Source organism: Cibotium barometz, chromosome 30 (assembly GCF_041138505.1).
Source record: "Cibotium barometz isolate CiBa-2024 chromosome 30, ASM4113850v1, whole genome shotgun sequence".
Taxonomy (NCBI): Eukaryota; Viridiplantae; Streptophyta; class Polypodiopsida; order Cyatheales; family Cibotiaceae; genus Cibotium; species Cibotium barometz.
In genome coordinates, this window is record NC_141075.1 from 26,465,527 (window position 1) to 26,480,927 (window position 15,401).

General features: G+C 39.7%; 2 protein-coding genes across 2 annotated transcripts; one reads left to right on the top strand and one right to left on the bottom strand.

Annotated features, from left to right (window-relative positions):
* Positions 1–644: 644 nt before the first annotated feature.
* On the bottom strand, positions 645–1,602 carry LOC147621330 (uncharacterized). The gene is made up of 2 exons (XM_086824439.1): positions 1,550–1,602; positions 645–1,119 (listed from the first exon to the last, which is right to left on the bottom strand). Exons 1-2 carry the CDS (start codon positions 1,600–1,602, stop codon positions 645–647), a joined length of 528 nt encoding a protein of 175 aa, XP_086680565.1.
* Positions 1,603–2,669: 1,067 nt separating this feature from the next.
* On the top strand, positions 2,670–4,148 carry LOC147621331 (uncharacterized). The gene is made up of 3 exons (XM_086824440.1): positions 2,670–2,694; positions 2,811–3,573; positions 3,992–4,148. The coding sequence occupies exons 1-3, from the start codon at positions 2,670–2,672 to the stop codon at positions 4,146–4,148; spliced, it is 945 nt and encodes a 314-aa protein (XP_086680566.1).
* The last annotated feature ends 11,253 nt before the right edge of the window (positions 4,149–15,401 follow it).

A 15,401-nucleotide genomic window follows, 5' to 3' on the forward strand; every position in this document is an offset into this window, starting at 1 on the left:
CAAAGAGCTAGAGCTCCTCCACTAGTTGGGGGTACAAAGGTGAGTTGAAAAATAACTAAAAATTTGATTAATTTCTAATTATCTACTAATCCTAATTAATTAGATAATGGGCTCATAAACCTGATGGATTCTAGGCATGGCTCTAATACCATGTTGAAATTAGAGCAATGTGATGAGCTATGGTGGATCAAATACTAGAATCAACATCATTAACAAAGTGATTAGCAACAAATAACTAAGATGTGATTAGTGAGTAATTAACAAATAGCTTAATGTAGGCATGGATAATCAAAAACCAGTAAATTCTCATTAGGCCAATGCCTCAATTTATAGAGTTTACATCCAAGCATCTAATCCCATTGATTTCTCCTTGATTCACTCCACCTCTCCCAGAATATCTCCACCTCTTTTGCTTGATTCTCTCCACCTCTTCACTTTTCCCAGAATATCTCCACACTTCCTAAATCTTCTTATGCTACCCTTTATTCTCTCCCAGTAGATTCTTCTCACCTTTTCACAGGTTCTTTCACATTTACTCATCCTCTTTTACAGCCTCTAACCAAGGGCTTGTTCCCGCACACACCCTATTCACTTGTATATTTCAACAGACTAGTCTATCTCATTTTCAATTTATCTGGGTGGGGTCACATTCTTGATGTGAACAATAGGACAGTGTCTCCTTCCTCAAAGATCTTGGACTTTGTGTTCATGTCCACTTGTAGCTTTCTTCTCCTTTGCACAATTTCTGTTGTCCAAGCACTGTGCAGTCTGTTTTCATCCAACTTCAAGAGTTGTTCGATCGTGTGTACCTTTGATTCTTCCAGAGAGAGCCTTTCAGCCACTGCTATCCTAAGACTTTGTGTCACGAACTCCATGGGCACTACTGCTTCCAATCCATACACCAAGTTGAAGGGTGTAAGTCCTGTTGCATTCTTATAAGCCGTTCGGAATGTCCACAATGTTGAATGCAGCTTCGTGTCCCACTCGTTCATGTTCTCATTTACTATCTTGATCAGGATTGCCTTGAGGATCTTATTGGTGGAATGTACTTGCCCATTGGCTTGTGGGTAGTAGACTGTCGACTTCTTGTGTATTATCATTTGCTGCTTTGTCAGTTTCCTGATTACTTCATTGATGAAGTGAGTCACTTGGTCACTGACTATCTCTATAGGGCATCCGAATCTTGTCATTATGGTTTGATAAAGAAACTTTACTACAAATGACGTATTGTAGTCTCTAAGGGCCTTGGCAAGAAGTATTTGTTTCCTATCCTTTGCACGACTTGTTTGAATGGGCTGACAAAGTCCAGACCCCACTTCTAGAATGGCTTGAGTGGCAAGACTACATTATGAGGCATTTTGTCTACATCACTTGGTTGCCCCAACCTCTGGCACGTGTCGCACTCTTTTGCAAACGTGTGCATATTTTCATGCAATTGGCCCCACGACATACCTGTTTGGAACACCTTCCTTCCTGTGACCTCTCTAGAAAAATGCCCGCTTATACCTTGATGCGCTTTTGCTAAGGTTACTCATGCTCGGGGACACACCTCCTCAGAATCCGATCGATGCCCATCTTGTAGAGCTGCCCAGCCACTACCATGAATGACTTGCTTCAAAGAGTCCGCTTCTTTCTCTGATCTCTAGACTCCGGAAAGGACAAGTCACAAAGGAATCACAGCATTTTGTCATACTACCAGGTGGGTCTCTCTCCTTCTATGAGGAAAAGTTGCGAATTCGAGAAATCGTCTTTCACCCCGTTTTGGTTCTTCTCCTATTTCCAATCTTGATAGGAAGTCTACCACTACATGCTTGTTCATAGGGGTGTGATTTATGTTGAACTCAAATTCCTACAACAAGAGCATCCATCTGACCAACTTTTCTACCAGGTCTAGTTTTTTTATTAGGTACATGAGAGCTTTGTGATCTACATGAAATTCAAACATCTTACCCAGCAAGTAGTGCCTTAACTTGTTGGAGTAGATTATTCCCAGTGACTCCTTCTCTATGGTGGATTAGTTCTTTTCTAGCCTAGATAGCCTTCAACCAATAGGAAGAGAGCCATCGCAAACGAAACTTTTGATAATTAGATGTTTTTCATATATTCTTTATATGAATATATTATTATTATTAAAGAAATACAAAATGCATTTGACCACACTTTATAATGTCATTTCTTTGATATATATGAAAATTAGAGTGTTGCCAACTCATTTAATGAATGGTTTTCAATCTAAAAAGTTCCCTCGTTCAGCTCATTTAATAAAAGTGCTTTTTCCCTCTAAAAATTTGAAATGTTCTCTTCGAAGTTCCTAGGTCATTTAATGAATGGATTTCCCTCTAAAATATTTGCACGTTTTAGAGGTTATCTCTTTTGCCATCTCATCTTCTTACATCTGCTTTTATTTTCTATTTGCTTCCATGGAAACTAGACATCCTAAGTGTCCCTGCCCCTCTACTAGAGCTATTATAGTATACAATAGTTTTGATATGGATACTCAAAGGTGGATTCCTAGCACAATCTCTATTGGTAGTTGGATTATTTTGCAGACTAGGAAGCGAAAAAAAACAAAGAATGAGTTCATCGACACTTACAAAGGCAGAGTTCAAGACTTCAAACTCTCTGACACAGGTAGAAGCATTAAGGAAGTCCTTATACAACATGCCTACATGCACTTAAAACTGTGTCTGCAATGTTTGCCTAATGGAATCCCACTCCATAGACCAAACTGTAAGTAAATGTTTTTACATTATGTTTATGTAATGTGTTTCATATCTATACTTATGCTTCTCTTGTATTTGCCTGTATAGATATATATCCTTCAAACTTGGTTGATTGGCAGCCTATAGATAGTATTGTGGGAATCTTTGATTTTTTTCATGCATCTATTGGTGAGAAGCTATACAAAGAAACATCAAGCAGGTCTTTGGCAGAGAGAGTAGTTTTCTTTTATAATGAATTTCACATGGCACCTCATAGTGTTAGAGGTTATGGATCTTTGAAAGCATTACCACTACCTTCATTTGATAGTCCAGAATGGCCCATACCAACAGCAGAAACAAGTGAGTGCTTTAGATTAAAGATATACCAAGACGTGCAGAGGTGTATAAGACTAAATGTAGCAAATCATCAGGTGAAAATCGTTGTCTTTATGCCATTGTATGTTTTTATCGACTTCTTTTATGACGAGGAGGTCAAAAAAACATCGTCAATGTTTATCTGTAAATCAGAGAAATGTTTGGATTTCTTAGGTCAAAATTGGGATGTGAAAGAATTAAATGGGGTTACCTACAAAATCCATAGGAAATCTATTGTCTGTAAATATATGATTGGCTCCCAGAATTTTATTTTGGCCTTTCATTATATGAGATGGCATTATGTCAATGGAAAACTTGTAGCAATTGATCAGGACTTGGAGGATGACATTGAAAATCCATTGATGTTATTAGAGGTATGGTTTGAACATGAGCTCTTGACAGTACTCAATATAAGGTTAAAAATCTCACTACGTCAAGTGAGAACATACTTGGCAAATGAGGATGACCTACAAGTGCCTGATGATTATGTGTTCAAGTGCAACGACCATAAGGTATGTTATTCAATCTAACCTCGAAAAAGTATTCATTCCAAAACTACGCCATAATCTAACCTCGAAAAAGTATTCATTCCAAAACTACGCCATAATTATTATTACTTATATACATTACTTTGATTTTTGGAAATAGGACCATTCAATGTAAAGACATTACAAGGAAGCAAGATTTTGTGGTGCAAACGACCATCACATAGAGATAAATGGAGATAAATGTATTTTTGACAGCATATAGTTACATCAATCATGACAACATTTTGTATTTCTTAGAGCAATAGAAACTAAGACAAATATTCTACATTTTCTTATTGGATGTTTAAAAGATTGATAGCATGTTCTTATTTTTTCCTACAAAGGTGCTGTTGTGTGTGGGATGATTCTTTTTGTTGGGGCGGTGAGGCTTGTCGTTGAGGGGGTGCTTGCTCTTCGGGACACTCTTGGGTTGGTTGCTCTTCTGGACGCTCTTGGGGTAGTTGCTCTTCCGGACGCTCTTGGGGTGGTTGCTCTTCTGGAACTGAAGCTTGTTGTCATTGCGGAGTTGAAGCTTCCAAATTGACATCTTCAGATTCATCAAATTCTGGAAACTCGACAACAAACCTGTCGACTTGTGTTTGGTCCTGGCCGTGGTGGAGGGGGTACTGCCATGCGGTGGTCCTGGATGTGGCCGTGGTGGAGGGGGCACAAATGCAGCAGGGATACTAGGCGGCCTACTATGAATGTTGACAATAATATGCTCAATGGCCTCTTCCCTGAACAGCCCTAAATCCACATCAGAGTATTCTGATAATCGTGGATTCGATAAAAAGCCAAAAAAATAGACATGTGCCGTCAAAGAATGAGGAAGGAAAGTAAGATATCATTAAAAAAAAGGAGCACGCTTACATTTTTTGCGGGCAACGCGAGAACTAAGTGTAGCAACAACTTTGCGTTGTAGCACACCCTCCAACCGCAACTATGGCCATCCAATTGCTATGGGACTCAGCATCTTACATTCCTTGTGTATTCTAGCAGTGTGTCTTGGATTATGGCCTCAAGAGCAGTTATTAGTAGTGTGTCTTGGATTATGGCCTCAAGAGCAGTTATTAGCTTTCTAACCGATCTGCACGAAACAATACCATTGTCAATACTAAAAGTTCTCTAACTAATTCTCCTTCTCTCTCTCTCTCTCTCTCTCTCTCTCTCTCTCTCTCTCTCTCTCTCTCTCTCTCTCAAACTCGTTTACGATATATAAATAATGAATGTGTGGACTTACTGTCTCACGGTGCCATGGAATTCTTCACCCTGAATTGGCCAAGTAACAAGTCTTGGATTCCATATCGTAAAGGATCAAACTCCAGTGTGAACTACAACATGCAATTAGGAGTATCAAAAGTAACATAAAAAATATATAGTAAATTTAGGTCACAATACTAAGACTATAAATGAGATTGCATGTCACTTACTCTTCATTGTATGCCATTAGAATTATTTGAGCTACATCAAAATTTATCGAACTAAACCACAGACATACATCAACCAATGAAGTATGTTGTGCAGTAAGAACCAAGGAAAGAAGGGATCTACAATATATGCACGATTTTGAACATCGAATGGGAGATTTGATATAACCAAGCTGCATATATAAGAAAATTACATTATATTCGTTACTTTGGACAAGCAACCCACTTTTCACAATCAAGATGATGAAAAGGACGCAGCAAACCTTAGAACTGTTATGATAATTCTATCGTTGACCTCCCTTAAAACATTGGATAAAACATCAATCTCCTTCGCATCGAAAGGGAAAAATTGTGCGGTGCCTCGCACCAGAAGTCTAACGTGAAACGAGGGAACAAAATAACTCAAAGCTCTCACATTTGACTTATGCATTTCCCTAATAACTGCTTTCTTCAACCGCAATTCTTGGAGCTCTTGCATCTTGGCTTGGTCGCCAATCCTTTGTGCGTTCAGCCTTGCGTTGAGCCTTGTGTCACGTGAATGACTAGCCTCTGTCACTTCTATGATCTTAACTTTCTTCGTCAAAGGCGGGATTTCCAAAATCCCCTTCATTCTCTTGTCACTAATAAGTAGGACGAGCTCCAGCGTACGGTCATATCTGAAAAGGAGTAAACGAGGCGAGTTCATGTCTTTCGGCATCACAGTGATTTTGTATGCATGCACGGCAACCAAGGACATAACTATCCTAAAAAAACTTGACAAGCCAGTCTTCCGCAGCCTCTTGCAAACATCCTAGGGAAGAGGCCTACCAACGCATATTAATGCCAAAATTCTCACATGTAGACCAGACTACACGCTAGAATTGCATATGTTTCTCCACCTTCCTTAGTTCAAGAAGGACAGATCTATGTTGGTCATATTTGCGTCTCCTCATTGAGCGCAGTAAGTGCAGACATTTTCTTTCCCGAACTAGCTTCTCTACCTAATTGAGGATCCTCTGTAGTTGAGAGCCTTGCGGTCTTCTTCATACGCGCCATCTGAAAATAGTCATAATGTTACATGATAAGTTTCTCAATAAATATATAGGACAATAATACAAAAACTATTGAAAAAGTTAACTTGGATAATGAATTAGCTTCAAATCACTACAACGTGATATGGGTACTTCAGACAAAATCTACATCAACTCCTCGCGTTGTATTGATTTCTCAAAGAGACCCTTTCATTTGACAAAATAACACAAGAACAATACACCTACAACACCTATGACGATAAAATAGGTCCAAATCACTATAACGCAATAGAGGCACATCAGACCTAATCGTCATACCCTCATCATGCTGTAGTGATTTCTTGCACAGAGCATTTCATTTCACAAAGTAGGCCATGGAAATAAGTCATAGATAACATACACGACACATAAAAATGTATAGGACAAGAAAGTATGTCCAAAACACTATAACATAATATGGCTACATAAAAAAAAATCGTAATTCATTCTTCACGTCGTGGTTGACTTGTCAGACATTGCCTTTCGTTTGACCCAATATCTAATGAACGTAGGTAAAACATGATATATATGACCCAATATAACATTTAAGACCAGGAGTGATTGCTTGAAATCTCACCAAAGAATTACGCAGGGAAAATGTTGAAGTGATGGACGCTTGCTTGATAAATCGCAGAGATGGCGTAGATGAGGCACGGCGGAGGAATACACACAGCTGAAGGAGGCAGAACGAAACGGGGGCGAAAGACAAGGACACTTGACATTTACCAAGGACGAGTACCACATTTACCAAGAATAAGCACGACACACGTGCAAAAGAGCATGTCCACACATGCGAAGAAGGACGTGGGGCTGTACTCATGATGATTACGATCAATCAATTTTCGACACGTATCATCATACGTGCACAGAGCACGTGGTGTGCCATCATGCATGTCTGCCACGTGTACAAACCGTTAGTTTTCGTGGATAAAGGTGACCAGCATTCAATCTTTGTTACTTCTCGCAGTCATCTCGTGCAATTTTTCTCGCAGTCTCATCACCTTCACGTTGCTTCTTGATCTCCTACAGTCAACTTCGTTGGTTGCTTCTTGCTCTCCCAGTGAATTTTGCGGTATGTTTTCAAATATTTTCGTGTTTCAATTCGGCCGAAGTTGTATAATTGTTTTATAAATATTCCATCAAAGATTGCTGCTGTTAGATTTTTAAGAATTTAATTTATTTCTCCCAAATATTTCATCAAATCACTACAACACGAAGAGGGATCTCAGTGAGAACTAACGAGGAAGATGAAGATTTTGTGGATTCAGATTTGGATAAGTATCTATTATTGGATTCAAATGTCAAGGACAGTGAGTTTCATTCTACTACCGACACATTATCTATGATGTACAAGGATGCAAAAAGCTATGAATCCAACCTTCCCACTGAAGGGGAATTTCAGGCTATTTAGCAAAGACTTAATATTTCACACATGGGAAGGGAAGGGGCGTCCTCATCGGCGGTCGAGGACACTAACTCGACAATCAATATATGGACAGATGATTTACTTGTTAATGACAAAAATCAGAAGGTGTGTTTACTCGTTAATTACTTTTTATCGTTACTGAAGGGGAATTTCAGTTAACCTTCCCACTAAAAGGGGAATTTGAGGCTATGAATCCAACCTTCCCACTGAAGGGGAATTTCAGGCTATTTAGCAAAGACTTAATATTTCACACATGGGAAGGGAAGGGGCGTCCTCATCGGCGGTCCAGGACACTAACTCAACAATCAATATATGGACAGATGATTTACTTGTTAATGACAAAAATCAGAAGGTGTGTTTACTTGTTAATTACTTTTTATCATTACTGAGTAGCTTATTCTATTTGTTGTGTTGGCTCATCGACAATATTGTTTTGCAGCTGGTTGTGTTTGAGGATGAGTTTCTCGGGTGCGGAGCAAGCAAACGCGTGGGAGGACTTGGAATGGACTCAGCACTGGGAGAGTACATAAAGCGATTGAAGTTTCCACAATTCATTATATTCCATAAGAAATTCTCGAAAGACAATGCAGAATTTCCTTTGTTTGCATTCAAGACATTATCCAGATACCTTCGGGCATATCTCGTCGTCAGGTGGAATGCAAACAAAGTCATGCTTTTGGAGAAGCAGTTAGCATTGCGAATCTTTGGGCAGGGCCCTGGAGTCTATGCACTAAGGAGTAAATATTACTTAGCCTATACTGCTTATGGATTAGCGTGTGGGATTAAGGATCCCAATATGCTAAGTGATTATGGCAAAGGGAGCTTCTCAAATTCAGTTTGCCAGTTATGTTGCAGAGCTATCTTCAAAAAGGGCAAGGCTTCATGCACCCGAGGATGTTAGTGAGCAGGTTAAGAAGTAGTAGTATATTCCTATCTCTTGTAATAATATTCTCTCTTGTGTAATGTCATGATAGTTTTGCATATGATCATTTCTGAATTTGAAATGTTAATCATGGATCTATGGGTATCCAAATATTCCCATTTTTTTGTTTTGTTCCTCGCCATTCTGTATGCTTAATACTTGCATTAGATCTCCTCCATATATCTTGTTTTCTTTCTTTATTCACAAGTTTTACTGCTTGATTAATTTGGGATGCTTTGAACTGCTGCTTCTTTTTGGCTTTGTGTACAAGCTTCCTATCCATACTTCTTTGCAAACCAAGGGGTATGATGGTATATAATATGCTTCATGAGAATAAAAGAATACATTAATTAGTATATTTTTTAATATACAGTATAAAAACTAGTTCAATTCATAATCAATCTAATACCATATAGTGGGTGATGTGTTGATCCGTCCATGCATCAATCATTGATCTCTTGAACTCATCTAGCACTGTTTGAAATATCTCATGGTCCTCCTTCGTCCACACTTTCTTGTCACGGAACTTAAACATAGTGTCTAGAGATTTCCACACCTTGGCTTTCCGTGTTCTTGCTTGACCATTGTCTGCATGGTCTACTACCTTCCATCTGTTGTATTTTACGATCTGCACCGATCATCTTCTTCTATGACCTTCTAGTGTTGGTTCAAAAAGAAACCTTCTTGCTTTAACACCCCCAATGGAAGGTTTCTTAGGTACATTCTTCCCATCCTTAGACCTTTTTTCATCTTGTTCAATTTTTGCATTGTCACAGAACTTAAACATAGTGTCTAGAGATTTCCACACCTTGGCTTTCCGTGTTCTTGCTTGACCATTGTCTGCATGGTCTACTACCTTCCATCTGTTGTATTTTACGATCTGCACCGATCGTCTTCTTCTATGACCTTCTAGTGTTGGTTCAAAAAGAAACCTTATTGCTTTAACACCCCCAATGGAAGGTTTCTTAGGTACATTCTTCCCATCCTTAGACCTTTTTTCATCTTGTTCAATTTTTGCATCCATGCAAACCAATGTCTGATAGAACTTTCTCTAGTGCTTTGATGGATGTAACCTTTGTTGTATTGGACTGTAGAGTCCATGCAAAACATATGTATAAAAACAAGAGTTTTTCAATGATTTTGCAAAGAGCATGCATTGTACAAATGTGGACACTTGACAATGGAATATCGAGAATTGGCTTGAAGTTTGGGTCTTTCAAGTGCCTATCCGGTGCCTTCTTCCAATACCTCTTATCAAACACCTTTGTACTGCACATGCAATATAAGCAAGGACTTTTTGAATTGGCACCCTTTGACACATTGTGCATACATTTCAGAGGTTTAAGATCACCTGCCATATGCCACTCCACCTTATATTGTCCCATGCCTTCCACATCCAAGATTTTACCATTTCTCAGCTCGCTGATGATCTCGGGTATCGATGTGTTATAAAAGACCCAATGCAGAACATCAAAATTCTCTTATTCTACCTGCAATACATAAGAAACAAGGAATGCAACACCCATTAGTGTTTTTTATATGTAATTCTTTTTTCACAAACATATCTGAGTCAAATAAATTTTACCTCAAATGATCCCAATGACAATATATTATTTTCATATTGAACACTAAACCATCTAGGATCATCTTTTAGAATAGATGTATCAAGTGCCCTGTTCATCAGTGTGATGGTAATCCTTTCTTCTAACTTTCTCTCCTTCACAATTTGACACTCATCAAGCTTTAGCACAAATTTGAGGACACCATCACATTCTTCAGGAGTAACTTCAAACAATTGAATAGCATATGATTGTAAGGCCTCCAAGTCGTAGAAAATATTATTGTACCTATTGTAGACCACATCTCCTGTTGGTGCAACATAGGTGTCTTCAATATGAAATGGGGTTCCTAGTGCTTGCAGTACCTCTTCGTTTACTTGTTTATGCTTTTTTTTTAACCAAAGAAGGATTCGGCAATAATGATCCTTTCATACTAGAGTCCTTCATCTTTTCCTACAAAGTCTTATAAATGGCTGAGTACCCTCTGTGTGATATACCAGCCTCATCAAGTATTGCCTAGATGTCCTATGGATTGAGTTGATTCTCTTTGAAAAAAGTCGTTTATTTGCCTTTCTGAGGCCTTCTTATATTTCTTCTCGTTCATTAGTGCTTCTACATACTGGCGATCTAAAGAAGCTCAACCCATCTCAAAACGCCCTACAAAATGTCCGTCCTCCCTGAAGCCAATGAACTTAAGGAGCAACTTTCCCAACTCATTGAGCAAGGATTTATATGCCCCCGTAGCTCTCCTTGGGGAGCACCTATAGAAATTAATATACATGAACATATGCAATAATGATTGCTATTCATAAAATATCACAATAGAAACAATAAACCAGTTAATAGAAAGGAGCTTACTTGATTGCATGTATTCTCTTCTTGATGCCACCACCTCCTAGCTTCATTTGCTCAGTATCCCTTAGTTTTTTTTGTCGTCTACGAAGACCTAATGAGATCTGCTTATAGCTTAATTCAGACATTTATTTTTCAAGCCTTGAAATGGTTTCCTTATTGCTTAATAACTTCTGCACACAATGCTCCATGGTTTTCTTCAAATGAATGTTCTCCTTCTCAAACAAATCTCTTTCTAATTTAAGAACATTGCTTGTTGCTTCCAAATGATGTGTATATCCTAGGAGCCCATTATAGCCATCTCTAACAAAGTTAAGTAGAGATGTCATATTCCTAAATAGGGGTGTGGAGTTTGTAAAAGGGTCCTTTGGATATAACCTCCCATCAATCCATAAATCTATGTTTTTCTTCTCTTGCATTCTTAACATTTCTTTAGAAGCAGTATACAAAGTATTAGGTTTATTTCTCTTACTTAGAGGTTCATATTCATGTTCAAGCTCGATGTGCAGGTTGTAAATGTCTCTTTTCTCTGTATTCCTCCTCGCTCTTGATCCCTATGCCATCCTCTTGATTCTCTCTGTGTTCCTCCTTACTCTTGATTAGTAGAAAAATTTGAATGGAAAGAGAAAGATGCCAAAATAGTAAAAAGAAGTAAAGAGTCCAACTAATTTGCAAGAAAAACCTTGATTTTGAAGGTACCAATACCTACAAACTTTGATATGTAAAACCTTCAAAATTTGAGGTAAAGTTTCTTGCAGGGAGGGAAGTCGAAAACCTTCAAAATTTGAGGTGAAATTTCTTGCAGGGAGGGAACTCGAACTATTTTTGGATGATCCTTGGTTCAAATTTCAAGAAATATTCTATTTCGGCTTGTACGTAGAGATTTTGAGATATAAGCCATTAAACTTAGAGAATTGGCCAATTCATTGTTCACGTAGTACATATAGTACACGAACAGATTGAAGACTTCGAGAATTGGCAATATTCTATCATTTTTATGTACATTTAAGAATAGAAATATATCTTTTATATTACAAGAAAATACGCCAAAATCAATTTCACCTTATTTTTTAGGCTTTTTGGATTCTCTCTCTCTAAGCTTGGTTGGCACTTCTTAGAGGGCCCAAATGACTACCTCTATCTGTTCTCCTTTGATTATCCCGATAGATCGGACCCTTCTCTGGTCAGAGCCATGCGAATCTAGAACGGATCAGGCTACATGTCAATAATCCCTAGCTTTTTAGCCAGGCTATCTAATATTATATTTACCCCTGACCCTCCATCTAGAATGACTCTTGTCACTGTCTCACCTCTGATCCTGATGGTTACTTCTAGAACATACGTATCACAGTCCTGGACTATCTCCACATTTCTGCATTCAGTTGCTATAGGGGGTTCCAGGTACTGTAATGGCATTTGTACCAGATTCTCATTTGGCACTATAGCTTGAAGCAGCTTTTTCCTATAATTGGGAACCAAATTCAGTATTTGATCTAATGTGATGTTCAATTTCATCTTGCTGAGGTCCTCCCACAAGTTATATTCTTTGCTACTTTTCTCCTCATCAGCTGGCGTGTCTTGACTTTTGTACATCCTTCTTTCTTTCTCTTTTGCTTCTCTTTCATGTTACTGACTTAATCTTGTCAGTATTTCTATCTGGATTCCCTCGCACATTTTCTTTCTTCTCTTCCCTCAGGACGCTTCTGCTACTCTGGGCTGTACTTGGCCCTAGTTGGCGGTTCAGCATCGACTTCTTTTCTACACCAATCTCTTCTTTTTCCTTGATCAAGTTTTTCTGGTTTGGATTTTCCACAAGACACTCTCCCAAGGGCGAGAGCTTTCCTGCATTGTCCTCACCATTCCTTGTGCGCTTTGCACTAACTTGGTGATTTGCTCTTGGACCTTTTGCTCCCCTGCCCACCACTGTTCTGGTTTATTTTCCAATTCCTGTTTAGTATTCCTGCCTGTCTGCATCTTGACAAGTCCTTGAGATCATATTACAACCATAACTTCTGATGGCCCCTCTTGTTCCTTCCTTGCCTCATGGTCCACTTTTACCATATTGACAGCCGCATCATTTCCTGTTGGGTTTGCCTCCCTTTGTGGCCTTGCCTCCTACAATTCTTGCTGATGGCGCTAAAATATGAGGCAATCATTTTGTCTATGCCCTAGACCCCTGTAGTAGAAGCAAGCTCCCCTCGGACCAAATCTTCTACCTCCTCTTCCATATGGTCTTTTGATTTGAGGTACTGTGGTGACCTAGTTAACGGTTGGTACTTGCTGCCTACTACCTTTCCACCACCCTTGAATTCTTGTTCCGAGTGTAATAGTGATACGTCTCTACAGAGTGATTGTCCCTCCCACATATCAAGGGCACCTCGTCCAATAGACATCTGGTTTGAGTCCGGATCTTGCATGTCCTCCGGCAATCTTGGCTAGGGCGGCGCTTTGTTCTTCCTGACCTTCTCTGCCTTCTTCCTACCTTTATTTTTATGGGGCTTCCGCTCTTCGGCATCTGACTCCTAACTGGATTCTGACTCTGAGGTACCTTCTCCGAAATCCGTTTCTGAGGATTCTCTCTTTCTTCTTCCTCTTGTCCCTCTTCTTCTTCTTGGAGTCTTTGTTTGTTTGCTTCAAGTCTTCTTCAGCTCTGGCAGCTCCTGCCACTACTTGTTCGAACGTCAGGGCTTCCAGGTTATACGAGGCTACAGCCGTCTGGAGCTTTTCCCTTGGTCCTCTCACAAACCACTGGCTCAGCATGGCTAGAGCAAGTCGGTTGGGTTAGCCCAAGCGCAATAGCATTGCTCAGAATTCAGCTGCATAGTCTTCTATTGGCCTCTTTTTTTTGTGTGATCCCTTGTGCAGCTTTTCCAGTACCTCCGTTATGGTCTTGTATTTCGTGAATCTTTTCAGAGGAAAGCCTTCTTCAGCTCTTCAAATGTCTACAAGTGTTCTAGATCGTATTGCGCGTACCAGCTGTGGTATGTTGTAGCAAATTACTCCATCTTTTGCTCCAATGGAGCTCTGTTTGCCTGGAACATAGTTTCAAAGGCCACGACGTGGGCATCTCGATCCTCTTTACTCTTGCCTTTGAATTTCGAGTACTTGAGGGACATCCTACCCATAGCTACCAGTTCTTCTCCTTCTTGAGTTTCTTGCCTCTTGTTTGGTGATTGCTAGTGATCTTCTTCCGGATTCCTTAGTGGTTCCGAAATCAGTCTTTCCAGGCGCTGTGGAATCCATCTACTAATCTTCTTGGGCGGTGTAATGGACGGTGCAAGTGGTGCTTCTTGTTCTATAGCTTCAGCCTGTCTACGATGGTACCACATTGCCCTATTTGTGCTCCCTTCGTTCACCATCCTTGCTCCATTGTGCTCTTATGAATCTCTAGTTAGCATTCTTGACACTAGTTAGTATGTGCTTTCTTTCTGGACTTCTTTCAACTAGCTTACCTGACTGACTGTGCAGGACTTAACCTAGAATTGGCCTCTCTCCCTCTACTCCCCTACCTGGCGTCACGTCCAAATAGGAATGACTCTGGACCCAGGTTCCAACTAGAAGACACGTCCAGACAGGAAAATACTAACACATACTAGGAATCGAATAGACTTGCACAATACTAAAAAAAATAGAATTATACAGACAAATCATTGTATCACTCGAGTGAAGGCTTAGCCCAAAGTACAATGTAGTGGCGCACACCGTTATCACCCTCTACTCTCTTGTCTATTACCCCCCTTGACCTCTTGGTTCGTTCCCCTTTTTTCCTTTACATCTGTGCTCGATTCAGTTACAAAGTTGTTACAAGAAAGAAGATTCATGCCTGAGGGTTGTTGCCCAATGGATACGCCGGCGACAAGGCTGGGCGGCGAACAATGGTCGGATGACCCCCAAGAGTGTTGTAAGAAAAACTTAGTCCCTTTTTGGGTTACATGGTTACTTATGAGCATTCTATGGTAGGGATTCTTTTTGCATCTCTGAAAGAGTATGCATACAAGAGCTGCCCATATCTCTCATGCCAAATTTTTCTCCTACTCAAGTCGGTCTGAACTGCAAACACCAAAAGCTCATACAAGATATTCCTCTGAATTCCCTTTGCAATGACCATATTATCTCCATCAAGAATGATTGCACCATTCTTGTTGAAGTGAGCCCGCAAGTCACGGTCCGTGATGGCCGCGACAGAAAGGAGGTTTCTCTTCATATCTCAAACCCAAAGAACATTTGAAAGACTTTTTGTACAACCTTCTTTAGACATAAGTGAAATGGTACCTTAGTCTTTTATTGGGCACTTAGTATCATTTCCCAGTATCACTGATGTCATCTCCCACAGGCTTTAGGGAGGAATACCAATCCTTGCAATTGGTCTAGAAGCCCCACTGTCGATGATCCAAGAATCATGATGTGCTACAACATTAGCTATCTCACTGCACACTTCTTTAATGGCAACAAATAGCTCTATCTCTGCAATATGACTGGATTCTTCCTTGGTCTTTAGAGTACCATTCTTGGCATCTACGTGCTTTTTCTTACAATCTTTGGCTATGTGCCCTTTCTTGTTA

Coding starts and splice junctions, on each gene's coding strand:
- LOC147621331 (XM_086824440.1), top strand. CDS start 2,670: ATGCACTTAAAACTGTGTCTGCAAT. Junction 2,695..2,810: donor CTTAAAACTGTGTCTGCAAT/GTTTGCCTAATG, acceptor TTGCCTGTATAG/ATATATATCCTTCAAACTTG. Junction 3,574..3,991: donor CCTGATGATTATGTGTTCAA/GTGCAACGACCA, acceptor TGGGGCGGTGAG/GCTTGTCGTTGAGGGGGTGC.
- LOC147621330 (XM_086824439.1), bottom strand. CDS start 1,602: ATGGTAGTGGCTGGGCAGCTCTACAAGATGGGCATCGATCGGATTCTG. Junction 1,120..1,549: donor ATCGATCGGATTCTGAGGAG/GTGTGTCCCCGA, acceptor TGAAGTAATCAG/GAAACTGACAAAGCAGCAAA.